The following is a 26,903-nucleotide window of genomic DNA, read 5'->3' on the forward strand; positions in this document are numbered from 1 at the left end:
ACCAAAATGAGTCAGGAGGGGGACTGGACAGTTTACCAAACCATGAAAGGGGTTCGTCGAGACTCTTTCTTTACTATTTCGGTGAGAGCCGATCTCGTAGAACCCATCGAGGGAAAGTTTGAGGGAGGAAAATTTGAGTGTAGTTGTCAAAACAGAATCCTCTGCTATGCAACGGTCCTCATTAAGGAGTTGTGAGGCAGGAATTGTTAATGACTGGAGGCTAGGGGGGTAGGAATGTCTAAGCTCTCCAGAAAGTTGGCCAAGGATGTCCCTCACCTGAGCTAGTGGAGACAAAGTGCCTAGAAATTTAGTCCATATAGCTAAAGAGGTCTTTGTAATGGGGCTTAAGTAATCTTGGTTAAGTCAGGAGGAGAACCAGTGACCTTAACCCCTTAAGGACCTTTGGGATGCTTTTACTTTGTATTCTGATTCTTAGAATGTTTTTTCGGGACATATTCTACTTTGTCATTGGTACATTTTTGTCCATACTTGCATCATTTATTTGATGAAAAATTTTAACATTTTGCTTTTTTTTTTTTTTTACTTTGAAACTCTCTGCTTATAAGGAAAATAGTCATATCAAATAAATTATATATTGATTTACATATACACTGTCTACTTTATATTTTCATCATAAAGTTGACATGTTTTTACTTTTGGAAGACCTCAGAGAACTTCAAAGTTCAGCAGCAATTTTCCAATTTTTCTCCAAATTTTCAAAATGGGAATTCTTCAGTGGATTTGAAGAGCCATCCTATTAGAAATACCCCATAAATGACCCCATTATAAAAACTTCACCCCTCAAAGTATTCAAAATGACATTCAGAAGGTATTAACCCTTTAGGTGTTACACAGGAATTGCAGCAAATTGAAGGAGAAAATTCAATATCTTCAATTTTTACACACTCCTGTTCTTGTAGACCCAGTTTGTGAAATTTTTCAAGGGGTAAAAGGAGAAAAAGTGCCAAAAAAATTGTAACTCAATTCCTCTCGAGTAAGGAAATCACTTATATGTATGTAAGGTGTTCGGCAGGTGCAGTATAGGGCTCAGAAGGGAAGGAGTGACAATGGGATTTTGGAGAGTGAGTTTTTCTGAAATGGTTTTTGGTTTTGGGGGGCATGTCACATTTGGCTTTTTGGAAGCAAATTTTGCCCTGGGGGCATGCCGCATTTAGGAAGCCCCTATGGTGCCAGGACAGGAAAAAAAAACACATGACATACAATTTTGGAAACTAGACCCCTTGGGGAACGTAACAAGTGGTAAAGTGAACCTTAATACCCCACAGGGGTTTCACGACTTTTGCATATGTAAAAAAAATATATATTTTTTACCTAAAATGCTTGGTTTCTCAAAAATTTTACATTTTTACAAAGGGTTAAAGCAGAAAATACCCCCCAAAATTTGAAGCCCAATTTCTCCCGATTCAGAAAACACCCCATATGGGGGTGAAAAGTGCTCTGCTGGTGCACTACAGGTCTCAGAAGAGAAGGAGTCACATTTGGCTTTTTGGAAGCAAATTTTGCCCTGGGGGCATGCCGCATTTAGGAAGCCCCTATGGTGCCAGGACAGGAAAAAAAAACACATCACATACCATTTTGGAAACTAAACCCCTTGGGGAACGTAACAAGTGGTAAAGTGAACCTTAATACCCCACAGGGGTTTCACGACTTTTGCATATGTAAAAAAAATATATATTTTTTACCTAAAATGCTTGGTTTCTCAAAAATTTGACATTTTTACAAAGGGTTAAAGCAGAAAATGCCCCCCAAAATTTGAAGCCCAATTTCTCCCGATTCAGAAAACACCCCATATGGGGGTGAAAAGTGCTCTGCTGGCACACTACAGGTCTCAGAAGAGAAGGAGTCACATTTTGGCTTTTTGGAAGTGCTCTGGGGGCATGCCGCATTTAGGAAGACCCTATGGTGCCAGGACAGCAAAAAAAAAAACACATGGCATACCATTTTGGAAACTAGACCCCTTGGGGAATGTAACAAGGGGTCAAGTGAACCTTAATACCCCACAGGTGTTTCACGACTTTTGCATATGTAAAAAATAAAATAAAAAAATCACTAAAATGCTTGTTTTTCCCCAAATTTTTCATTTTTACAAGGGGTTATAGCTGAAAAATTACCCCAAAATTTGTAGCCCCATTTCCCTTGAGCAAGGAAATAACCCATAAAAGCACGTAAAATGCTTTGCTGGTGAACTACAGGTCTCAGAAGGGAAGGAGCAAAATTTGGAGAGAGAATTTTTTGGGGGCATGTCGGATTTAGGAAGCCCCTATGGAGCCAGAACCCCGGGAACCTGCTGAGGTATTCATCTAGGGGTATAATGGAAATTTTTTTAAGTTTTGTTTAGGGGTTTAGCAAGATAGTGAAAATAAAACTATACCTGCCAAGGTATTCATCTAGGGGTATAATGGAATTTTTTTTTTTGTTAAGGGTTTAGCAAAATGTTGAAAATATAAAACTATACCTGCCAAGGTATTCATCTAGGGGTATAATGGGAATTTTTAGTTTTATTAGGGGTTTGCCAATTAGATTTTTTTTAATAGTTTAGTGGAGAAAAAGGGGGAAATAAATGAATTGCTCACATGTCATTCCAAGGGTGCATTGGGTAGAGTTATCCAAAGTCATTCTAAAAATAATTAAAGGGGACAAAATTAGATATCATATGTTGTGTGATAGATTTTAAAACAGTCTTCAATGCACAGACCGGGTTTGTGGGGACATGTCTCACAGTGGTATATAGTGCATTTTCTAATGCCACGCTTGGAGCACACCTGACACCGCTTCTGTTGCCTACTCCCCGATTCTCTACGGGGAACTACCGCAGGAAAATGTTGCCCTGGAACTATTCTGTTCTCCGATCCTGTGGCTCTGCTTTCCTCCCCTTCCGGATCCCCAAACAGAAAGTCCTTAATAACATTTTCCTGGAATTGCAGGTATGTGCATGTATTTCCTGCACGTTTGTACACCACAAATGAATTGTACATGGTAATTTGGAAGAGGTGCAGTGCCAATTTTTTATACCAGGTCTTAGTTTTGCGTAGGGCAGTGTACGGCTGCAAGGCCTGATCTGACAGATCCACCCCTCCCATGAACTTATTATAGTCCTGGATACACACCGGTTTAGGGGCACTCTCTGTGGTACCACGGACTTGGACAGGGGTGGATCTGTCTGGGTGTAAGGTGGTTAGTACAAGAACATCACGCTTGTCCTGGTACTTCACAAGCATCATGTTGTCCTTGCACACAGCCTTGCTTTCCCCCTTCTTCAACTTTTGCCGTACAAAAATTTTAGGCAGATCCCTTTGATTTCGCCTGATGGTACCACAGGCCACAGTCCCCTTGGCAAACAGGCATTGTAGTAATGGGACGCTAGTGTAAAAATTATCAAGGTAGATGTTATACCCTTGATCTAGCAGGGGGTGAACTAGATCCCATACTATTTTTCCCGTTGTTTTTAGTACGGGGGGACACTCTGGGGGCTCTATTTTAGAGTCTTTCCCCTCATAGACTCTGAATTTGTGCGTATAGCCGGTTGTGCTCTCGCACAACTTATAAAGTTTTACCCCATACCTGGCCCGTTTGTTAGGCAGGTATTGCCTAAAGTGCAACCTTCCTTTGAAGTGCACAAGAGATTCGTCCACTGCAATCTCTTTTTCTGGGGTGTAAACTTCAGAAAATTTTTGATTTAAATAATTAACAAGGGGCCGAATTTTATATATGCGATCAAAATTTGGATCACTGGGAGGTGGACAATTTTCATTATTAGCATAATGTAGAAATTTGAGGAGGGCTTCAAACCGATTCCTTGGCATGACCGACCGGTACAGTGGAGTATGGTAAAGCATATCATTACTCCAATAGGAGCGAATTGTGGGCTTTTTAACTATGCCCATGTTAAACAAAAGGGCAAAAAATTTTTTGAGCTCTAGTGCATTGGTTGGCGTCCATTGATAAGGCCTAGCATGATATGCCTGTGGATTGGCCGCAATGAATTGCTCAGCATACCGGTTGGTTTCCTCCACTATCAAATTAATCAGCTCTTCTGAAAAGAAGAGCTGAAAAAAATCAGCTTCTTTCAACCCCACGGTGTCAACACGAATGCCTGCAGTGGCCACAAACTCAGGCAAATTGGGTATAAAGTTTGAAGCTGGAGCCCACTCAGAGACGGCACTAGGACCTGGCTCAATATTGGTACTAGGACTGGTACTAGGACCTGGCCTAGGGCGGTGGCGGGGAGGTTCCTCGTCAGAATCAGTGGAAGAGGAAGAAGAAGAGGGCAAATATAACAACTCTTCACCACTATCTGAACCAGAGGAAGATGCCAAGAAGGCATATGCCTCCTCAGTGCTGTACATGCGACGCCTTGACATATTGGATGACACTATAAGTGGCGAAGTGTCTCTGATGTACAACACTAGAACAATATTTTTTTTGTATTTTTATATTTTTATATATTTTTTTTACTTTTTTACTTTTTTTTATAACAACGGAAAAACTGAAACAAAAAGCGCCACTAGAACTAAAAAAAAAACAGCGGCGAACTGTCACTGCTGTCACTAATCAGTGACGCACCAGGAAAAAACGTAACAGGGTAGTATGGAGGTGTGCAAGGTGGTGATGGGATGAAAGGGTGACAGTCACTTCAGGGGCACTGACAGTATTTTATATTATTCTTCACTGTCACTGTTATGGTCAGTGACAGACTTCAATTTCTTCACAGCTGATGAATGAATGAACGAACGAATGAATGAATGAACGAATGAATGAATGAATGAATGAACGAATGAATGAATCAGCAGCAGGATAAGGGGCACTGATGGGCACTGAAACTTTATTACTGTACTGTACTGTAGAATGTAACTATATTCAGTTACAGTTACAAGTTACAATCTTCACTGCAGCCTGTCAGATCACACAGGCTGCAGACTTCAGACAGGGAGGACAGCAATTGGAAGGGGCACTGCTGGGCACTACTGGAGACTGATGGGCACTGATGGGCACTACTGGACACTGATGGGCACTGATGGGCACTAGACTGTCACTGTTATATTCAGTGACAGTCACTAGGATCTTCACTGCAGCCTGTCAGATCGCACAGGCTGCAGACTTAGGAGGCAGCAGATGGGCACTGGGGGGCACTGCTGGGCACTACTGGGGCACAGATTTATACAAGACTGTCACTGTTATATACAGTGACAGTCACTAGGATCTTCACTGCAGCCTGTCAGATCGGACAGGCTGCAGACTTCAGACGGCGGCAGCAGCAGCAGGGTAAGGGGCACTACAGGGGGGGTTCTTTTACTTCCACTTAAATTTTTAGCTTTTAGAAAAGCTTTTTAACACTCTTCTGTCCTAACACTAACACCGGCTCCGATCGCTGTTCAGAACGAACTGAAAGCTTCGGAGCCGGTGTTATTGTAACAAAGACACTGATACACTGTGATTGGTCCACAGGGACCAATCACAGGGCTCTAATCCCAGGACCAATTACAGATGGTCCTGGGATGTCAAGCAGAACTTGTCTCCCGCCGCTGGGCACGGGATTTCTGCCTGTTAACCCTTGCGCTGCTGTGCAGCGCCAGGTTAACTGCATGTCATTTATAAACGCCGGGATGCGCGAACGCACTGCACAACCCGGCGTTTATATATGACATTCTGCGGGAAGGGGTTAAAACTGCTCTACCTTTGTGTTTTCATGTATTACATTACACAGCAATCTGATCAATTACCTTAGATGCTAAATCCAACACTAAAAATTTAACAATTGAACCACTTCTCTCACCTCTTCTGAATACAAATCTAAGCTAAAATCTAGTAAAATGAAGTAAATGTAATTCAAATCAAATAAAATAAGATCTTAGTTGAGCATTAAAGAGAGGCGAAAGAGCTGGCTAATTGATTTAGTACAGAATAGAATAACACAGCATGCAGTGTACAGACATTACAAGTTTTTTTTTATTTGTTTGTTTTTTTAACATCTGAAAAAAATGGCTGAAGGGAATACGCTATAAAATAACAAAAGAACCGACACGGAGTATGGTTACCACTAAATAATAACACATGGAATGCTGCACCCTATAGCATGAATAAAAAAAATAGCTAGAGAGAACTACAGCAACGGGTGTGCACAACCTATATCATGTAAAATCAGATACATCTTTATCAACCCATTTAACAAGTAAAATAACTTTGTACAAGCAAAACCACAAAGCCCTAGTACGATGGACTGTGAACATGACCACCGGCATCCAATCCTATAAAAAAAAGGTTATGAGCTAATGAATATTCCAAGGAGACCCTGGCATAACATACGCAAATGAGATTTACTGAACACTGATATGTTTAAGCCTATGGTGTGTGTATAATGTCTTCCATGAAGCAGGATCCCCCCATGAGTCATTGGGGTAGTCCCAGATGGCTTCTTCCTGCTCCACCAGGCTTGATTGATTTCTGTGTGTTTAGGTGTGAAATTCTGAAATTGAACTTAAAAAAAAAAAGTCACATTTTTGTGATTTTCAGAATTGGCAGAATGGCTGTAAAGCATGCAATGCCGGCTTTTCACAGCAAAGACACATGCAGTAATTAGTTGCAGAACCGCTAATTAGACACAGTACGTGAACACATTGGCAAAAGTTGTTTCCTGTCTTTCATTAGGTTTTATTATTAATTTCATGATATACAATTACAATAACACATCACCTATTTCAACAACACTCCAACCAATACTTATATATTTAACTAACAATCAGTGGTACCGCCGTCTTTCCTGTCACCCTCTCTCATTTCTTTTGGTGTGTTTCATAATTTATATACAGTATTTACGAACCTCCAAAGTGCCCACTTTTGGTAGAAAGATGTAGTTTTATTATTCCCAATCGTTATTGTTTATCATTTATAAGTTTTGTACTGTATTTAATATATCTTCTATGTTAGGGACTGCAACTTGCTTCCAATATCTACAAAGCACTAATTTTGCTACCACAAGGATTTTACATAACAGAAATCGCAAGTTCACTGGGTATACTTGAATTTGTAATAATAGCGCTTTTTGTGGTGATAAAAGTAGTTGAATTCTGAGTTATATTTGCTAATAATGATTCCACTTTGCGCCAATAATGATTGCCACAAAATATGTGTGAGAGATCCCGTCCTTCCACATTCTCGCCAACACTCCTCCAAACTTGCAGAAGCCTGTCGGGAGAATAATACCAACGCAAGTTGGTTTTAACAATAGCCTCTCTATGGGATACTGCTAACAATGAGGAGGGGGCCAATTTAAACTCGTAAATCTACTCTTGGTCCTTATATATTTGAGAAGGGTCTCGCTACCATTCTAAGTATGGTCCTATATGCTGAAACATAGCGTGGTTATTCATTACCACGTAAATTTGGCCCGATCCTTTTGATGTTGGATTCTTTAAATGTAAAAACGAAGTCAGGCAGCAGTAACGTGGAATAGTACGTGATTCTAATTAAAGGATCATTTTTAAATACCTAAAGATCTCCTGTGATAATAAACTAGATTTAGGGTGCGTTCTTACCTGGCGTATACGCCGCGTATTTCACGCTGCGCAAACTTGCCGCAGCAGCGGAAATACGCTGCGTATTCCTCGCTCCCTATATACACAGGGCTTTCCAGTGGCAGCCCTATGCGTGTAGTGAGTTTTGGAGTCAAATCCGTGTGCTGGCGTGTCTGGGACGTTTGGCTCCGCCTCCAAAACTCGCTGCACACAGGAAAGTGGGCTGTCACCAGGAAAGTCCTGTGTGTCTAGTGAGCGGGGAATATACAGTGTACCATATTTCCCGCTGCTGCCGCAAATTTTGTGCAGCCTGAAATATGCTGCGTATGCGCCAGGTGGGAACACACCCTTATTCTGCAGTTCTGAGAATGGTATCATAGTATCCTTTGTGTATAAATGTTTGAGTTGTGTTATACCCATCTTTACCCACCCCCGTATATCCAGATCTTCAAGATTACAGCAGAGGAGTTGTAAATGTGTATGTTCCCTATATTCCAGTGAGATGTATCCAGTTAATTTATGACATAACTCCCAACATCGTATGCCATTAGCAATCAGTGGGGGCATGTCATTCATTTTCCCTTTTTTCCAAAATGGATAGAAAAATAGGCAATGGGTATCGTTATTCTTAACCTATGTTCGTTCAATCTGCACCCAGTGAATATCGTAGGAGCGTGTCCACCGTACCTTAATCTGCGCTACAACTGATGCTATGTAATAATGGAAAACATTAACCTAGTCATCAAGGAGTATTTTATTCTAGGTTGATGGTTTAACCAAATATACCGAGATATTATTATTATTTTAACCTTCCTGAAAAAAGATATTGGAATCCTGATGGGGAGAACCCGATATAAATAAAGAAGTTTCGCTAGTAGCATCATATTAAAAGCGGCAATTCTCCCGAACCAGGACACCTCTACTCTCCTATATTGTTCCAACTCTAATTGTAATTGTTTAATAAATGGTAAATAATTTGTTTCATATAGAAGACGAAAAGTTGTTGTGATCCGAATTCCCCAATATTTGAGTTGTCTGCCAATCTTATCAGTGTGTGAGCTTAAGTAGCGATTCCACTGCATTCGGGAATAAATAGGGAGGGCTTGTGACTAAGTAATATAAACTGTGATAATAGATTTAAGACTATGTCCATTGATATAACTGGATTTGACAGCGTAAGAATAATATTGTCTGTGTATAAAGAAAGTGTGTGTCGACGCTCCAATTTTAATACCAGATATATTTGGATCAGTTCTAATGACTTGAGCAAATGGTTCTATTGTCAATATAAAAATTAAAGGGACAGGGGACAGAAATTTCAAAAATCTCAGATATTGCTCCATTTGTAAATACCTGAGCCGAGGGGCTCGAATATAAAGCCCCTATTATCTTCATTGCCCCTTCATCAAAGCCCATCTTCTGGAGAAAAGTTGTTTCCTGGAGTGTTCTGAAGTTATGAAAAACATCGGAGGAGATTTGTCAAAACCTGTCCAGTGGGAAAGTTGCCCAGTTTCCCCTAACAACCAATCAGATCTCTTCTTTCATTTTGCAGAGGCCTTGTTAAAAATGAAAGCGAGCTGATTGGTTGCTATGGGTAACTGGGCAACTTTTCTTCTGGACAGGTTTTGATAAATCTCCCCCAACTGTCCAGAGTCTTTTTTCCAGACTTCTAAAAGTGGGAACCACTTTTACGACACTGAATGCATTAATGGGCAGGTCATTAGGTTTAGGCTAGGTTCACACTGTGGAATTTCTGGGCTGGCGGCTCGATCTCCGGCAGAAATTCTGCCCAGAAATTCCAGTGTGAACCTAGGCTAAGGGTACGTTCACACGCGTGGATTTTTTAACGGGTTTTCCGCTGTGTATTTGAAAGTGGGCGGGCTCTTCTCGGCTGTCCGCAGCTGATTTTCCGCGGCGGAATTTACGCTGCGGAAAATCTGCCTCAGTCCCTACTGACTTCAATGGGGCTTGCGGCGGATTTTCCGCAGTGTACATTCCGCCACGGAAAATCGCCTGCGGAAAGCCAAGAAGAGCCCGCCCACTTTCAAATACGCAGCCGAAAACCCGCTAAAAAATAAGCGCGTGTGAACGTACCCTAAACCTAGGCCTAGCTCCGCCGGCTCGATCTCCTGCAGAAATTCTGCCCAGAAATTCCACAGTGTGAACCTAGCCTTAGGCTCAACAAATCTTTCTGATGGTTTTCCCATCTGTAGGTGACCCCTTCATGTATCCACTTTTGTGGCAACTATGTTACAGGGGTTCAGTGGAAAGAATTCTGAAGTAATTTTGGCTTTGCTGCTATAAAGTATAATTCGTTCTGTGTAGACTTTTGATTATGTTTTGAGTTTATTGCTTAAGTTCTTTGTCAAGGCACACACAAGCATAGATGTTAATGAAAGGAAAAACTTTTAAAACAAGGTTGGAAAATAAGTTCTGCAGTCAAACATATCCCATGGTGGAAGCAATTTTCTTGTGCGTTCTAGTCTCCTGACCTGTTGTGAAATACGCAGTGTGAAAAGGTGGGCAGACTGTGACAGATAAAAATTTAATAGCAAAACAAATGAAAAATGATTTCAGTGGAACTAAATACTCTGTTGGTGTGTTAAATGGTGACAGCATGTGTAAAATATGTCACACACAAGAATCAAATGTTAAAGGGGTACTCCAGTGGAAAACAATTTGTTTCATATCAACTGGCTCCAGAAAGTTAAATAGATTTGTATATTATTTCTATTAAAAAAAATCTTAATCCTTCCAGTACTTATCAGCTGCTGTATACTACAGAAGAAGTTGAGTTGTTCTTTTCTGTCTGACCACTGTGCTCTCTGCTGACACATCTGTCCATGTTATGAACTGTTCAGATTAGGAGCAAATCCCCATGGCAAATCTCTCCTGCTTCGGACAGTTCCTGACATGGACAGAGGTGTCAGCAGAGAGCACTGTGGTCAGACAGAAAAGAAATTCAAAAAGAAAAGAACTTCCTGGGGAACATACAGCAGCTGATAAGTACTGGAAGGATTAAGATTTTTATATAAAAGTAATTTAAAAATCTGTTTAACTTGTTGCCACCAGTTGATTTTAAAACTAATTGTTTTCCACCTGAGTACCACTTTTAACAAAAAACAGTCTAATTTTCTGTCCTTAGCACACCATAGCTCCAAGGCTACATTTCCCTGGCTTCTCTACCTGTTTATACAGGAGACTGATGTGCATTCACAACATCATTGGGAGCAATTTATCTGTCCACTCCTAATATAATGAGGTCTTGGATTAGCTGCCTGCTGCTCCTGCTTGGTGTTACTCCACGCTCCACTGACTTGTTTTCCACTGTAGTACCCCTTTAAGTTCAGGGCACAATAATTTTTTTGTCCAACACTGTTTTGTCCAAAAAACGATGTCTGAATTTCATCAGTTAATTTTCAATACATATAAAAAATTTTTTTATTAATTATTACTTATGTTAGTTTCAAGTTATTTTAGGGAGCATTCTGGGTTGGTCTGTCTTTAAAGGGGTATTCCAGGAGAATAAAAACAAATTTTTTTTTTTTTCCGACTGGCTCCAGAAAGTCAAACAGATTTGTAAATTACTTCTATTAAAATATCTTAATCCTTTCAATAATTATCAGCTGCTGAAGTTGAGTTGTTGTTTTCTGTCTGGCAACAGTGCTCTCTGCTGACATCTCTGCTTGTCTCGGGAACTGCACAGCGTAGAAGAGGTTTGCTATGGGGATTTCCTTCTACTCTGGACAGTTCCCGAGACAGGTGTCATCAGAGAGCACTTAGGCAGAAAAGAACTCCACTTCAGCAGCTCATAAGTACTGAAAGGATTAAGATTTTTTTTTAATAGAAGTAATTTACAAATCTGTTTAACTTTCCAGTTCCATTGATATAAAATATCAATGGCTCCGGATATATAAAAAAAAATTCTTGCCAACGTCATTAGTGCCCAGTTATCACTAGAGCTTTGTCTTATCTTCTACCAGAGGCCACATGGTAATACATTAGTGACCTACTCAAGTGGTAAGAATAAATTGCTAAATACAGTATACACTTAAAGATGTGTCATGTTTATTTCTTTGTGTCTTTTGCCATTGTTGGTAATGATTATTTATGCAGCTCAGCAATGTCCTTTTACAACCTTTTATATGTCATTTTTTCAGCGAGTTAAGTATCGAGAACTGGATCATGCCGGTAGTGTATGCTGGACACTTCTCTCAAGTTGTATGGCTCCATCCCTCGTGGGCCCAGCAGATCAGAGAAGGCAAGCACTTCTTTCTGGTTGGCAAAGACAAGTCTACAACTACAATAAGGTATTTCCCATTAAGTCTAGGTTGCATCTGAAAGGTAAAAGCAATCTGGTTGCTATGGGCTCCATTTTTCTTCTGCCCAGGTTTTGACGAATCTACCCCATACCATTTAAAGGTTAAACAGTCTCCTGTTTTAGTTTTGTTCCCTAAAGGTAGGGTCACACGTGCCATATTTTGCTGCATATGAGCTGCTGCCTATTTTCCTACCCATTGAAGTGAGTATCAAAATACGCAGCTGATTTTGCTACTTATTGACTTCATGGGTAGGAAACTATGCTGCAAAATACGGCACATGTGACCTTATCCTTAAAGGGGTACCCTGCCCCTAGATATCTTATTCCTATTCAAAGGATAGGGGATAAGATTTCTGATCAAGGGGGTCCCACCGCTAGGGACTCTGGCATTCTCTGCTGCCGCACCCCAGACAGTGACCTTCACTCCATGCCGGATGACTGGCGATGCGGGCGGAGGTTCGTGACATCACGGCCACGCCCCCTCAATGCAAATCTATGGGAGGGGGCATGATGGCCGTCACGCCCCCTCCCATACACTTGCATTGAGGGGGCGTGGCTGTGATGTCACGAGCCTCTGGCGTGGCACCAGACGCTCTAAACTAACGTCGGGTGCAGCAGGGAGACCGCTGGGATATGGGATAAGATGTCTAGTGGCGGAGTACCCCTTTAAAGTACAAGAAATACTGGAATTTGCATTTTTGTATCAATATGGGATATAAAATATATTGGTATTCTATTTAGCCAGCTGAATTCCCTGAAGCCTTATGGGTGATTTGAGGTGTTTTGCCAACATATTATACTTCTCATAGACACATTTATTGGAGTGCATTGAGTCATTACTGTTTTGCACATTGACCTGTATTCATGAGATGTAAAGATCAGAATTCTAAATTGTACTTTACAGAAATGTTCTCAATCTTGTTAATTCAGGGTCACAAGCACCGATGATTACTTTCTAAGTGACGGTCTTTATGTGCCTGAGGAGCAGCTTGAAAACCCCAAACCTCTTCATTTGGATGTCATCTTGCTGAACCCTGTGAAGGGACCAGGCTGTGAAGATCCAGACAAAGGTGAATCTGCTGCTAAAAAACTCAAGCTTGCAGAAAATGATGAAGTAGCGGGTGGTCCTGCCTCTGCATTTCAATGTACATCTTCACAGGGAGTTGCGTTTGCTGTGTGTGATGGAGCAGAAGACCATTTCAGAAAGGGCTCCTCTTGCAACTGCATGGAAACTAATGGTGATCTGAATGCGAAACTCGCTGAGAGCATTGTGCAAGTCTTGGAGAAAGGGGACGCTTACGTCTTGGATATAGATTTAGATTTCTTTTCAGTGAAGAATCCATTCAAAGAAATGTACACGCAGGTATGGATGAGCAAATAGTTTCCAATGATTTTTACCAAGTGAGATATGCAGGTCTTTATGAAAGACAAGACAAGACAAGTCAATATTGGTTTTCAGTTGTTATCCATATTATGTAATAAAATATATATATATATAGCAGAGTGACGTGGTGCTTACCACTAGCTGAGGTTAGGTCTCCCACAAAAAGTAGAAAAAGTTTAAAAATACTGGGAACCTTTTAAAACTTTACTTTAATTCCATCCTAATAAAATATTCAACAAACATTAAAAATACATATGGACTAGTACTGGGCGATATGACCAAAAATGAGTATCACGGTATTTTTCTAAAGTATCACAGTATTTCACGGTATTTTATTTATTTATTTTTTTGCATTGAGGTGGCGTAGCGGAACTAAATGGGCTTTTGGAACTAAATGATCTGAACACTGGGGCAGTGGAGTACCCTTTTAAATAGATGTAACAAACAACCCTACAGCCTCCAGCTGTTGCAAAACTACAACGCCCAGCATGTTGGACTATATAGTAGTGTATAGTATAGGTTAGTGTTTCCCAACTAGGGGTGCCTTCAGCTGTTGCAAAACTACTACTCCCAGCATGCCCGGACAGCCGTTGGCTGTCTGGGCATGCTGGGAGTTGTAGTTTTGCAACAGCTGGAGGGCCTCAACAGCTGGAGGGCCTACTGTAGGTATAGTATATTATACAGACCCCTGTCCATCCCAGAACCCTGACTCGCCTTCCCAGTTGCTGCAGGGACCGTCCGGGGAGGGTGGTCCGGGCCATCCATCCTTCCTGTAGTGTCCGGCGGCATTCCGGGTGGAGGGTGAACCGATCCGGGCTGTCCTTCTTCTCCGGGGGTCCTCTTCTGCACTCCGGGCAGGCTCCTGCCTAGTAACGCTGCATAGACGCCGCTGCGCAGTGACGCCCGTGCGCAACGACGCACCTGACGTCACGGCGTAGCGGCGTCTATGCAGCGTACTAGGCAGGAGCCTGCCCGGAGTGGAGAAGAGGACCCCGGGAGAAGGAAGACAGCCCGGAACGGTTCACCCTCCACCCGGAATGCCGCCGGACACTACAGGAAGGATGGATGGCTCGGACCACCCCCATTACGGGTACGTTTCATTTTTTTTATTGACTCGGAAGGGTGGGGGAGGGGTCCGACCGGTATAGCGGTATGGGCAAAAATCCATACCGTGGGAGAAAAAAAAAACGGTATCCGGTTCATACCGATATACCGCCCAGCACGAATATGGACCACCACCAGTGTTATTGAACTTCTTTTCTTCCAATGCTGTTAGATAAACTGTCACCTATAGTCACTTGCAACAAGGTCCTTGACTTAATCCCATTCCCTTCTTGCTGTTCTTGAACGATTTCTTCCTCTCGTTTCCTTACGAGGGTGCCGTATGCTTGGCCCTATTATTCGTTGTGTTCCGTAATGTTCACACTAGTTGTTGCTTGAGTTAGAAATCAGTCCATTGTTTCCGAATTCCAGGCATCAGTTCACACTATGCGTTAAGGTTTCAGTATCTTAGAGCCACTTCAACTAATAGCTGTACTTACATGTTATATAAATGTTATTCCTCGGTTGGACATCAGTCCAATGTATCCAAGCACCAGGCTCTTATTCACACATTCGTTAGTACTTCAGTGTCTTTACCATTTGAATTTGAGAGTATTATGTATATTGATCCCAGTACACTTGTTAAGATATTATGTTATGCTTTCTGGAGTTTGGCCATTATAATATCCTTTTCACCTCACAGATCGCGTAATTTAGAATAAATGTGGGATAGTGGTATATCAGTCCTGTACGGACTAAACATGAATAGTACTAGGCTTTTTGTTGATTCTGTTGACTTCTCAAGCTTAACATATTGGTTACAATGCACATTGTATATTAACAAGATGCGTTATTTTGTCTAGACCATTTTCATGATAGTTTTAAGCATTGACTTGTATTGCAGCAATGTTATGGTATGGATAGTTCATTCACCATATGCACACCCCCATATAACTTTTCCTTATATCCAATATTGTAGTATATATCGTGTTTCGCCTATGAGCACATTTATGTTGTGATTTAGCTTATTGAAATCACTATATCGCTCTCTCATGCTCCCCACAATAGATGGTACAATGTACTCTGCGTTATTAGTAGAAGTTCTACTCCCTCACGCTGTAATTCCATCATACATACTGCAATCTGTTGACATATCACCTGTTGTATACATTACACACAATGTGGTAGCGCTCTCAATGCATTGTGTGCTTTTAGTATGAGTTCACTCTCAATGCTGCTCTACCAGCGTGCTATCTCCCACATATGTGACTGTTTAGTGGGATTAGAGTAGATTTGATGCCGGGAGCCAAGTATAATTGCATAATAATTTTTTTGCTGCGTTCAGACTGTGGGTGCATTTATGGGTGCATTTTCATTCAATTGTGAATTTTGGCATTATATTCCATCCCACATATTACAATTGTTATCAAACAGTTAGCCATTGCTTTTCCCGCATCTATTTTGGGCATGTACCTCTAGATATTATAGCAGTAGTGTGAACTATTTCACAGAAGTCCCATATTATTCATGTGTAACATTAGGCACATATATATGAATTATATTCGTGGCATTTACACATTTATATTTTGTACTGTGTAGCATTAGACTGTCATTTGTTTTTACACAGTCCTGTACTGTTCAGATGTGTATATCTTGCACCCTTTATTTTAATTTCCTTTGCATATTGATAATATATCACTTGTTACATCCCACATGTGTGTGCTAATTAATTTCCATGTTTTACCTTATTTTATAACACACTGTTCAGACATATTGGGTGGGTCTCAAAAAAGGACTTAGGTATACAGAAGGAGGCAGGAGAGCGCTACAGGCTACATTGTGCAGCAAAGCTGTTCTGCATTCAAGCTACAGGGGCCATAACTGGACGAATTTATGGAAGTCCTCCTTCATTACACTCCTGTTCACCTAAACTATTACCCAGTGTATTGGGTTAAGTGTGAGTGAACAGCCTGTCAGTTTCCCTTTCATAATAATATGGACAATCTTATTAGGCATTCATTATACACTGCTCAAAAAAATAAAGGGAACACTTATACAACACAATGTAACTCCAAGTCAATCACACTTCTGTGAAATCACACTGTCCACTCAGGAAGAAACACTGATTGACAATCAATTTCACATGCTGTTGTGCAAATGGAACAGACAACATGTGGAAATTATAGACAATTAGCAAGACACCCCCAATAAAGGAGTGGTTCTGCAGGTGGTGACCACTTCTCAGTTCCTATGCTTCCTGGCTGATGTTTTGGTCACTTCTGAATGCTGGCGGTGCTTTCCTTCTAGTGGTAGCATGAGACTGAGTCTACAACCCTCACAAGTGGCTCAGGTAGTGCAGCTCATCCCGGATGGCACATCAATGCGAGCTGTGGAAAGAAGGTTTGCTGTGTCTGTCAGCATAGTGTCCAGAGCACAGAGACGTGGAGGAGGCCGTAGGAGGGCAACAACCCAGCAGCAGGACTGCTACCTCTGCCTTTGTGCAAGGAGGAGCACTGCCAGAGCCCTGCAAAATGACCTCCAGCAGGCACATGTGACAGTCTGGAGACGCCGTGGAGAATGTTCTGCTGCCTGCAACATTCTCCAGCATGACCAGTTTGCGGTTTTCCAGTAATGGTGTGGGGTTGCATTTCTTTGGGGGGGCCTGACTGCCAGAGGTAGCCTGACTGCCATTAGGTAACGAGATGAGATCCTCAGACCCCTTGTGAGACCATATGCTGGTGCGGTTGGCCCTGTGTTCCTCTTAATGCAAGACTTGCTAGACCTCGTGGCTGGAGTGTCAGTAGTTCCTGCAAGAGGAAGGCATTGATGCTATGGACTGGCCCGCCCGTTTCCCAGACCTGAATCTGATTGAGCACACCTGGGACATCATGTCTCGCTCCATCCACCAACGCCACGTTGCACCAAAGACTGTCCAGGAGTTGGCGGATGCTTTAGTCCAGGTCTGGGAGGACATCCATTAGGAGACCATCCGCCACCCCATCAGGAGCATGCCCAGGCGTTGGTGGGAGGTCATACGGGCACGTGGAGGCCACACACACTACTGAGCCTCATTTTGACTTGTTTAAAGGACCTTACATCAAAGTTGGATCAGCCTGTAGTGTGGTTTTCCATTTTGATTTTGAGTGTGACTCCATATCCAGACCTCCATGGGTTGATACATTTGATTTCCATTGATAATTTTTGTGTGATTTTTGTTGTCAGCACATTCAACTATGTAAAGACAAAAGTATTTCATACGATTAGTTCATTCATTCAGATCTAGGATGTGTTATCTATGTTCCCCTTTATTTTTTTGGGCAGTGTACTTTCAGCAACAGACTTTAACAAAAATATGCCCTGACCCAGATTTCTTGCAACTGAACCTTACTACTTCACCAGCTTTGTTTCATTTAGTTACACATTCTCTTGTACAGTGGTATGTTATTGAATTATTATTATTATAATTTTTTTGTTGTAAAATTGTCTTCAGGAGGAATACAAAATCTTGCAGGAACTGTACAGCTTCAAGAAACCAGGCCCTGGTTCCTCAGAGGTAAGGTGCACATCATAGTGACTTGTGTTACATTTTTGACTTGAGGGCTTGTTTTCCTTTTAATAGTACAATTTACCATATAATTTATAATCGATTGAGAAACACGTTTTGTAATTATGCCATTGTTTTTTTGTTTAGATCATGTTGTGTAAATGATGTTAAGGGTAGGGTCACACAGAACAGATCCACAGCGTGTTTTATACTTCACATCCGCCGAGGACGTATACTACAGTGTGCCTACAGATGTGCCTGCTCGTACCTGCAATCCGCCACTATGCGCAGACACACCGTGTACTCGCACACTGCTCTCAGCCTGCCTAGCAGGGGGAGCATCCGCCATGTCTGCAAGTACACTGCACATGTGAGCTGTGACTTGCAGATCGCTGTGTGTCTGCTCGGATAAGCAGACAGGCACAGCTTGAGGCACACTATAGGGTCCCTCATTGGCATATCTGCAGCGTAAAATACGCTGTGGATCCGTTTCATGTGACCTTACCCTAAAAGAGTGAGTTTTTTGGGACTTTTACATCTTGAGGCTAACTTTTTTATATAATTTTTTGCATTGCCATATTCTGAGAAGTATATTATTTTGCTGTTAAATGGGTACTCCGCCCCTAGACATTTTATAAGATGTCAGATCGCCGTGGTCCCGCTGCTGGGGACCCCCGGGATTTCCGCTGAGGCACCCCACTGTCATTACTGCACAGAGCGAGTTCGCTCTGCACATAATGACAGGCAGTACAGGGGCCAGAGCATCGTTACGTCACGGCTCCGCCCCTCATGATGTCACGGCCTGCCTCCCTCAATACGAGAGTATGGGAGGGGTCGTGGCGGTCGTCACGCCCCTGCCTTAGACTTGTATTAAGGGGGCAGGCCGAGGGGCGGAGCCATGACGTCATGCTGCTCCGTCCCCTGTATCGCCCGTCATTACGCACAGAGCGAACTCGCTCTGTGCAGTAATGACAGTAGGGTGCTGCAGCGGGGATCCCGGGGGTCCCCAGCAGCGGGACCGCGGTGATCTGACATCTTATCCCCTATCCTTTGGATAGGGGATAAGATGTCTAGGGGCGGAGTACCGCTTTAATGAACCTTTGTGAGGGCTTGTTTAAGGAATAAGTTATATTTTAATTAATAGATTTTACAGACTTTACTATCTATTTTTTTTTTTCTCCTTTTAGTGGTTAAGGTTTTTTTATTTTTACTATTTTTTTTTCTTCTTGCTATCAGATTTTCTTTCTTTTTTTCCTTCTATTATATACTATTCTATTCCTCTGCACTTAAAGGGGTACTCCGGTGGAAAGTATATTTTTTACCACTTCAACTGGTGCCAGAAAGTTAAATAGATTTGTAAATTAAATAGCAAGGAAGCTCGCTGAGGGTGTGGTGCACGGTCCAACTCTCGCAGAAGAAGGAAAAGTGGAAAGGCCAGCACACTTAAAACTACAAGTTTATTGCAGCTTTCAAATCATCAGGAACAAGGTGAACAAACAGCATGCATGGATGACGCGTTTAGAGTATGAATTTTTAACGAAACCTATAGCATGTACAACATTGTAACATATTTATAGCTGGAGCGGGAGTGGACAGTGATGGTCAACACCTGTTGGGGTATTAATCCCCTGTGGACTTTCACACCTCTTACACATAACTGCCAGTATTGGCTGGTGAAAGCACATCATCTGAACAAGCAAAAAAATATGAAACAAACATAAAAACAATAATAGCTGGAAAATTCTTTGTTGTAGAGACAAATACAAAGACACAAAGCAGCCATATCTTAATAATGAAAAAATAAATCTGCACGGTTTTCAACCCTTTTGGATGGAAACAGTCAAACCGATAAAGACCAGGAGACCCTGTGGATATAAGTGCCTTCAACCGGTTGCCTTCTCTAATTTTGTTTATGAACTCTTTCAATGGCAAAAAAAAAACGCATACAAGAAACGTCACCAGTGTAAATGTCACAAAAGTGATGAGATACATTGGACGCATTCACATTTAAGTGAATTAGTTGCACCCCTGTTCCTTAATGTGTTTTTTACACTTTTTTTATTTGTAGAACCAATGTATGCCGAGTTGCAAGTGGAGCATGTTATCTTATATATTACAAAACAGGAATCTTAATTAAGAAAGTCTCTGATCTTATATATATTGTTGGAGCGTGCATCAGAAATGAAAAATGTTTTTGTGGCATACTGGCATACTACACATCTTGCCTGTCCACATCTATGAAAACACTGGCCCTCATTTACTTACAGGATCCCAACACTTTTTGTCGGGTTTTGCGCCAGAATTTGCGCCTGAATCTGGCGCACAACTCGACACAATCAAAATCACTCAGAGTGAAAAAAACAAAACAAAAGGGGCGTTTTTCCCGACAAAAAGAGAGAAAAAAACACTCCGAGTGTGAAGAAAACTCACAGGAAAACCTGTGAGTTTTGCTTCACAGAAAACCGACAGCTCAGAGCTGTTGTTAAATTCCTTACAACGGAGTGAATCCTGCTACCCCCAGCATGGAACAGGGTCTGTTCCATGTTGGGGGTAGTAGTACAGGGGCTGAGGGATTGATCGCACCAGGTCTCACTTCTGAGACCCGATTCGATCAAAAGTTATTAAGCAGGTGAGCGGGCGGCATGTTCCGATCCCCTGCAATGTACTGTAAACTTTCATTTTTAAATTCCCCACCAGGAGCCCTGAATGACCAGGGCCGAGGAGCCAATCAGGGCTCCTGGCAGGGTTTTAATATAGAAGCGCTGTGGTGGGCAAAGATGTATAGAATCGCTGGGGGGGTATATATCTGGCCCCTCCAGCGTTTCTATATATCTTTTCCCCTGCTGCGCTATATCAAACTTAGTGCCCGCTGTGCTTGAATAAATGTACTGCCCCCCCCAGCGCTATTATATATCTATACTGACCCCCGCTGTGCATATACTGACCCCCGCTGCGCATATTTATATATGTGTGTGTATGTATACTCTGACCCTCGCAGCATACATTTTTTATTTTTTTTTTTTAGCCGAGGAACGTGCTCTCGATTCACCCAAAGTGCAAGAAAAAGTGCAAACGTGTTACACTAAAAAAAGTGCACAAAGGATGTGGTCTATTGCAAGCCCTTCTCCGATAGGAGAGAGGCCCCCCAACAAACCTTACCCTTCGCCTCCGGACCAAAAGGTACCTGCGAGGTTCCAGGTTCGATGTCCCTTTTCGCCGAAGCTACTAGGGGACCACAAATGCTCCCGGCATCCCCCTTGGCGTTAGCCAAGGTATCTGCCCGCAGAGCCAATAACGGTAGGTACCCTGCCAAAGCAGGAGTACCCGGGGTGTTTGCAGGGAGGTGCGGAACCTAATGGCCACACACGCCACTCACCGCTATGAATGACAAGTAAGCTATTGGCAGCAGCGCGAGCCTCCCTGCACTGCTTTACTTGTCATTCATAGCGGTGAGCCGGCATTTGTATATGTATGATGTGAGGGCCGACATAGATCCATATGTCTGACTCCCACAGCATGATATGCAGCTGCTGCCCGCTATGAATGACAAACTCTTAGCAGCGTGAGCGGGCAGCAGCCTTCCGCTCTGCCGCTAATAGAGTTTTCATTCATTGGCAGCCAGGGGAGGGAGAAAATATGAATATTAATATGCGCAGCTGGGGGGGGGGTCAGTGTGTGTGTATATATATATATATATATATATATGTGCAGCGGGGGTCAGTATAGATATAATAGCGTTGGGGGGCAGTACATTTATTCAAGCACAGCGGGCACTAAGTTTAATATAGCGCAGCGGGGGAAAGATATATAGAAAGGCTGGAGGGGCCAGATATATACCCCCTCAGCGATTCTATACATCTTTGCCCACCACAGCGCTTCTATATTAAAACCCTGCCAGGAGCTCTGATTGGCTCCTCGGTGGGGAATTTAACCCCTTAAGGACACATGACGTACTGGAACGTCATGTGTCCACTCCCGATCTATAACGCGGGGCCACGGCGTGGCCCCGCGTCATAGCGGGTCGGGCCCGGCCTCTAACAACGGCCGGGACCCGTGGCTAATAGCGCGCGGCATTGATCGCTGTGCCGCGCGCTATTAACCCTTTAGACGCGGCGTTCAAAGTTGAACGCCGCGTCTAAAGTGAAACCGAAAGCATCCCGGCTAGCTCAGTGGGCTGTTCGGGATAGCCGCGGTGAAATCGCGGCATCCCGAACAGCTGACAGGACAGCGGGAGGGCCCCTACCTGCCTCCTCGCTGTCCGATCGCCGAATGACTGCTCAGTGCCTGAGATCCAGGCATGAGCAGTCATGCGGCAGAATCGTTGATCACTGGTTTCTTATGAGAAACCAGTGATCAACATAGAAGATCAGTGTGTGCAGTGTTATAGGTCCCTATGGGACCTATAACACTGCAAAAAAAAAGTGCAAAAAAAAAGTGAATAAACATCATTTAACCCCTTCCCTATTAAAAGTTTGAATCACCCCCCTTTTCCCATAAAAGAAAAAACACAGTGTAAATAAAAATAAACATAAATGGTATCGCCGCGTGCGGAAATGTCCGAATTATAAAAATATATCGTTAATTAAACCGCACGGTCAATGGCGTGCGCGCAAAAAAATTCCAAAGTCCAAAATAGTGCATTTTTGGTCACTTTTTATATCATGAAAAAATGAATAAAAAGCGATCAATAAGTCCTATCAATGCAAAAATGGTACCGTTAAAAACCTCAGATCACGGCGCAAAAAATGAGCCCTCATACCGCCCCATACACGGAAAAATAAAAAAGTTATAGGGGTCAGAAGATGACAATTTTAAACGTATTAATTTTCCTGCATGTAGTTATGATTTTTTCCAGAAGTCCGACAAAATCAAACCTATATAAGTAGGGTATCATTTTAATCGTATGGACCTACAGAATACATATCAGGTGTCATTTTTACCGAAAAATGTACTACGTAGAAACGGAAGCCCCCAAAAGTTACAAAACAGCGTTTTTTTTTTAAATTTTGTCGCACAATGATTTTTTTTCCCGCTTCACCATAGATTTTTGGGCAAAATGACTGACGTCATTACAAAGTAGAATTGGTGGCGCAAAAAATAAGCCATCATATGGATTTTTAGGTGTAAATTTGAAAGAGTTATGATTTTTTAAAGGCAAGGAGCAAAAAACGAAAATGCAAAAACGGAAAAACCTCCGGTCCTTAAGGGGTTAAAAATGAAAGTTTACTGTACATTGCAGGGGATCGGAACATGCCGCCCGCTCCCCTGCTTAATAACATCTGATCGGGTCTCAGAAGTGAGACCCGATGCGATCAATCCCTCAGCCCCTTTACTACTACCCCCCAACATGGAACAGACCCTGTTCCATGATGGGGGTAGTAGTACAAGCACTAATGTAGTCAGAATTTGCAGAGACTTTTTTCTGTCGCACAGAATACATTTTGTGCCACAGAAAAACACCCTGCGACAGAAAGAAAGGGAAATTGGGCGACAGATTAGTAAATGGCATCAGAAAAAAAAGGAATAAAGGACTTGCAAAAACACAAACCGACACTCCACTCTTAGTAAATGAGGGCCAATATGTTTTAATCTAGTTACTTTCATTTTCACTGGTGGATGGAGGTAATAAGTTTGGGGAGAGGATACTGGCTAACATCGGAGCCTTTCGAGAAACAAAAATGACTCCCTTTTTTAAAATGATATCCAAGGCTGGATCCTGTCTGAGCATCAGAAGGTATTTATTCACAATTGCCTTAATGGCACTATACGTAGTAAAAAACACAATTTTATTTTGATAATCCAGCTGATTGCTAGTTTGTGCCACCTTCCGATTCTCAAGCAGGGTTGCTCTTGATCTATCCTGAATTTTGTGTTTAGCTCTCCCTAACATCCAACTTTTGTACCCTCTGGCTTTGAGATGACTACATACTGTGTCCTGTTCTGCAATTGTGTTCTCCTTGGTTGAGCAGTTTCTTTATGCCCGAATAAATTCGCCGTCTTTGTCTCTGCAACAAAGAATTTTTCCCGCTATTATTGTTTGTTTCTTTCATATTTGTTGCTTGTTCAGATGATGTGGTTTCACCTGCCAATATTGGCAGTTATGTGTAAGAGGTGTGAGAGCGCTCAGTGACAGTCCACAGGAGATGAATACCCCAACAGGTGTTGACATCACTGTCCACTCCCCCTCCCGCCCCCTGACTATAAATACTGTATGTTACAATGTTGTACATGCTATAGGTTTCATTAGAGTCGTAGACTCAAAACATGTCGACCGTGCATGCTGACTGTTTGTTCACTCTGTCCTGATGATTTTAAAGCTGCCATAAACTTGGAGTTTTAAGAGTGCCAGCCGTTCCACTTTTCCTTCTTCTGATTGGTAAATTACTTATATTAAAAAATCTTAATCCTTCCAGTACTTATCAGCTGCTGTATGCTCCAGAGGAAGTTGAGTTGTTCTTTTCAGTCTGACCACAGTGCTCTCTGTTGACACCTCTTTCCATGTCAGGTGCTGTGCAGAGTAGGAGCAAATCCCCATAGAAAACCTCTTCTGCTCTGGACAGTTTCTGAAAGGGACAGAGGTGCAGGGGTGTGGTGATTTAATAAAAAAAACTACTTGTCCACGGGAATAAAACGGAGCAGAATCTACTTGTCCTTCATGACGATCCATCTAGTTTTTTCCTCCTCGCCCTAAAATAGCCATAACTACCTACTATAATGATACCTTTTTAATTTTTCAATAACCTTCTCCGAACCCCCCCCAAAAAAAAAAAAAAAAATATATATATATATATATATATATATATATATATATATATATATATATATATAATCGGTGAAATTGAAATAGTAAAGGATAATTTAGCAAATTTTGTGGTTTTCTTTTCTACGCCATTTACCTTGTGATTGAGCTAACATGTTGTTTTGATACTTTAGGCCAGCCTGATTACAGCAATACCAGATTTGTATAGTTTCTGTCATGTTTTACTAATGTTAAAATGTAAATTTTCTTTTTTTTTTTTTTTCTTTTATTGCAATTTTTTTGACCCCTGTAGCTTTTTATTTTGTTTTTTCTATACCAGGCTGTATGAGGGCTAATTTTTTGCGCCATAATCGTTTTTTTTTTGTATCGGTTTCATTTTGTTATTGATCTGACTTTTTAATCGCTTTTTAACTTTTTTTTTTTTTTTCTGGGTTATTATAAAAATTGCAATTCTGTGGTTTGGTATTTTTTTTTTTACTTTTACGTCATTTACCGTACGGGATACATAATGTTATATTTTAATAGTTCGTACAATTACGCATGCAGCGATACTAAATATGTATATTTTTATTATGTTTACATGTTTTTGTTTAGGAAAAGGGGGTGATTTGAACTTTTAACATGGAAGGGGTTAATGTGTCTTAAGCTTTTATTAAAACTTTTATTTATTTATTTTATTTTTACATTTTTTATTAGAATTTTAGGAGGAATCATTAGATTCCGCATACAGATCAAGAGTTCTATTGAACTCCATTGATCTGTGTGCTCTGCGATCCATTGATAGAGCCTAGTCCAGCCAGGCTTTATCAATGACAGAGCCACGGGACACCAGGGAAGCAGAGGTAAGCCCTCAGGCTACCTCTGTAGTAGGCGACATTGTCTGTCAGTTATTACTGTGCAGGCGTGGTAAGTGAGTGAAGCCAATGACAAACTTTGCCCACTCATGTTCCACTTGTGCTAGTGCCTATGAAACTTACATGCCTGCACCACAATGCAAGACAATGGTGCCTGCCAATCGTGGAGGGAGAGGAAGGAGAATAAGCACAGCGGTATTGCGGCCCCAGGGCACAGCACACTCTGTGCCACCCCAGCTTGACCTATGCTTAGTGCACAAAAAGGTGTTTATAAGAAAAAAAATAATAATATTTAAAAGGAAATCTGTCAGCAGTATCACACAGGCTTGTAGTGCGGGTGATGCTGATCAAAACGATGCGACATCCAGATTCGCCCAGCCGTTCCACCATAATTCACCTTTTTATGCAAATGAGGGCCTTGGGGCATGGGCAGAGCTAAGAAGCGAGCTATGGGCACGCTGACATCAACTTTGCTGGGGGAGGGGGGCTAACAAACTAGAAGCAAACGCACATATAAAGCTATAACACCAGTTATAGTTATATATGTGCGTTTTATATGTGCTTTTTTGTTATCAAGAAAAGGAACGATATATTGAGAGTCCCATGGGCCTTCTGAGAAAATCTTGGACCTTGCCATCCCTTTCTTTCCTTTCCATCCAGCCCAGATGGCCATGATGACTTTCTCCTGCTACAACAGGACAATCCTCTTAGGCTCCACCGATTTCCAGACTTTAATAAAGCCCTACATGCTACTACATGGTGATAAAGGCGCGCGCACACACAAAGCAGCATAAAGCAGCCTGTGGCCTACAAATTAGATTGACAGAGCCTGTAGGCATCGTGACAATGAACTGAGCGCAAGGAGGGCTTGGTTGCAGCTTATTTCTATCCTATTGCTTTGGACAAACAGCCAGAGTATGATGTGTCTGCAGATATCGTTGACCCTGGTCAAAGTGATGATTTAGACTATATTAGGAAAGAGTGAGAATGACAATGTCTATATTGCCTGTGTTGATAGAACACTTTATAATGTTTAAACAGAAAGTTAAGTAAATCCAGTTGGTTATGGTTTCCAGTAGCGATCGACCGATATCGTTTTTTTAGGGCCGATACCGATAATCGGTGGAGGTTAGGGCCGATAGCTTATACCGATATTCCGTTATAAGTTATCGACTATTTATCCCCCCTCGAAACCGCTGCAGGTCATTGATTTAAAGTGGGCGCTTTAAATCAATGCACTGCAGTGGCTTTTGCGGTGCCATAAGCCGCCGCCGCCACCCGCTTCTCTCCCCCTACCTGTCATGGTGGTCCGGGCCATCCATCCTTCCTTCCTGTAGTGTCCGGCGGCATTCCGGGTGGAGGGTGCACCGGTCCGGGCTCCACTCCGGGCAGGCTCCGGCCTAGTAGCGCAGCATAGACGGCGCTGCGCAGTGACACCCGTGCGCAGCGACGCACCTGACGTCACGG

The 26,903-nt window shown here is 42.1% G+C and overlaps 1 protein-coding gene across 1 annotated transcript in view; it reads left to right on the forward strand.

The window, feature by feature from the left end:
- C5H5orf22 (chromosome 5 C5orf22 homolog) overlaps window positions 1-26,903 on the forward strand; it is a 60,263-nt gene that overhangs the window by 13,401 nt on the left and 19,959 nt on the right. The window contains exons 3-5 of the mRNA XM_056520975.1: window positions 11,693-11,842; window positions 12,784-13,216; window positions 17,769-17,831. Of these exons, the coding sequence (XP_056376950.1) occupies window positions 11,693-11,842; window positions 12,784-13,216; window positions 17,769-17,831 (646 nt within the window). The remainder of the gene's footprint in view (window positions 1-11,692; window positions 11,843-12,783; window positions 13,217-17,768; window positions 17,832-26,903) is intronic.

The sequence above is a fragment of the Hyla sarda genome, chromosome 5 (genome assembly GCF_029499605.1).
Source record: "Hyla sarda isolate aHylSar1 chromosome 5, aHylSar1.hap1, whole genome shotgun sequence".
Lineage (NCBI taxonomy): Eukaryota > Metazoa > Chordata > Amphibia > Anura > Hylidae > Hyla > Hyla sarda.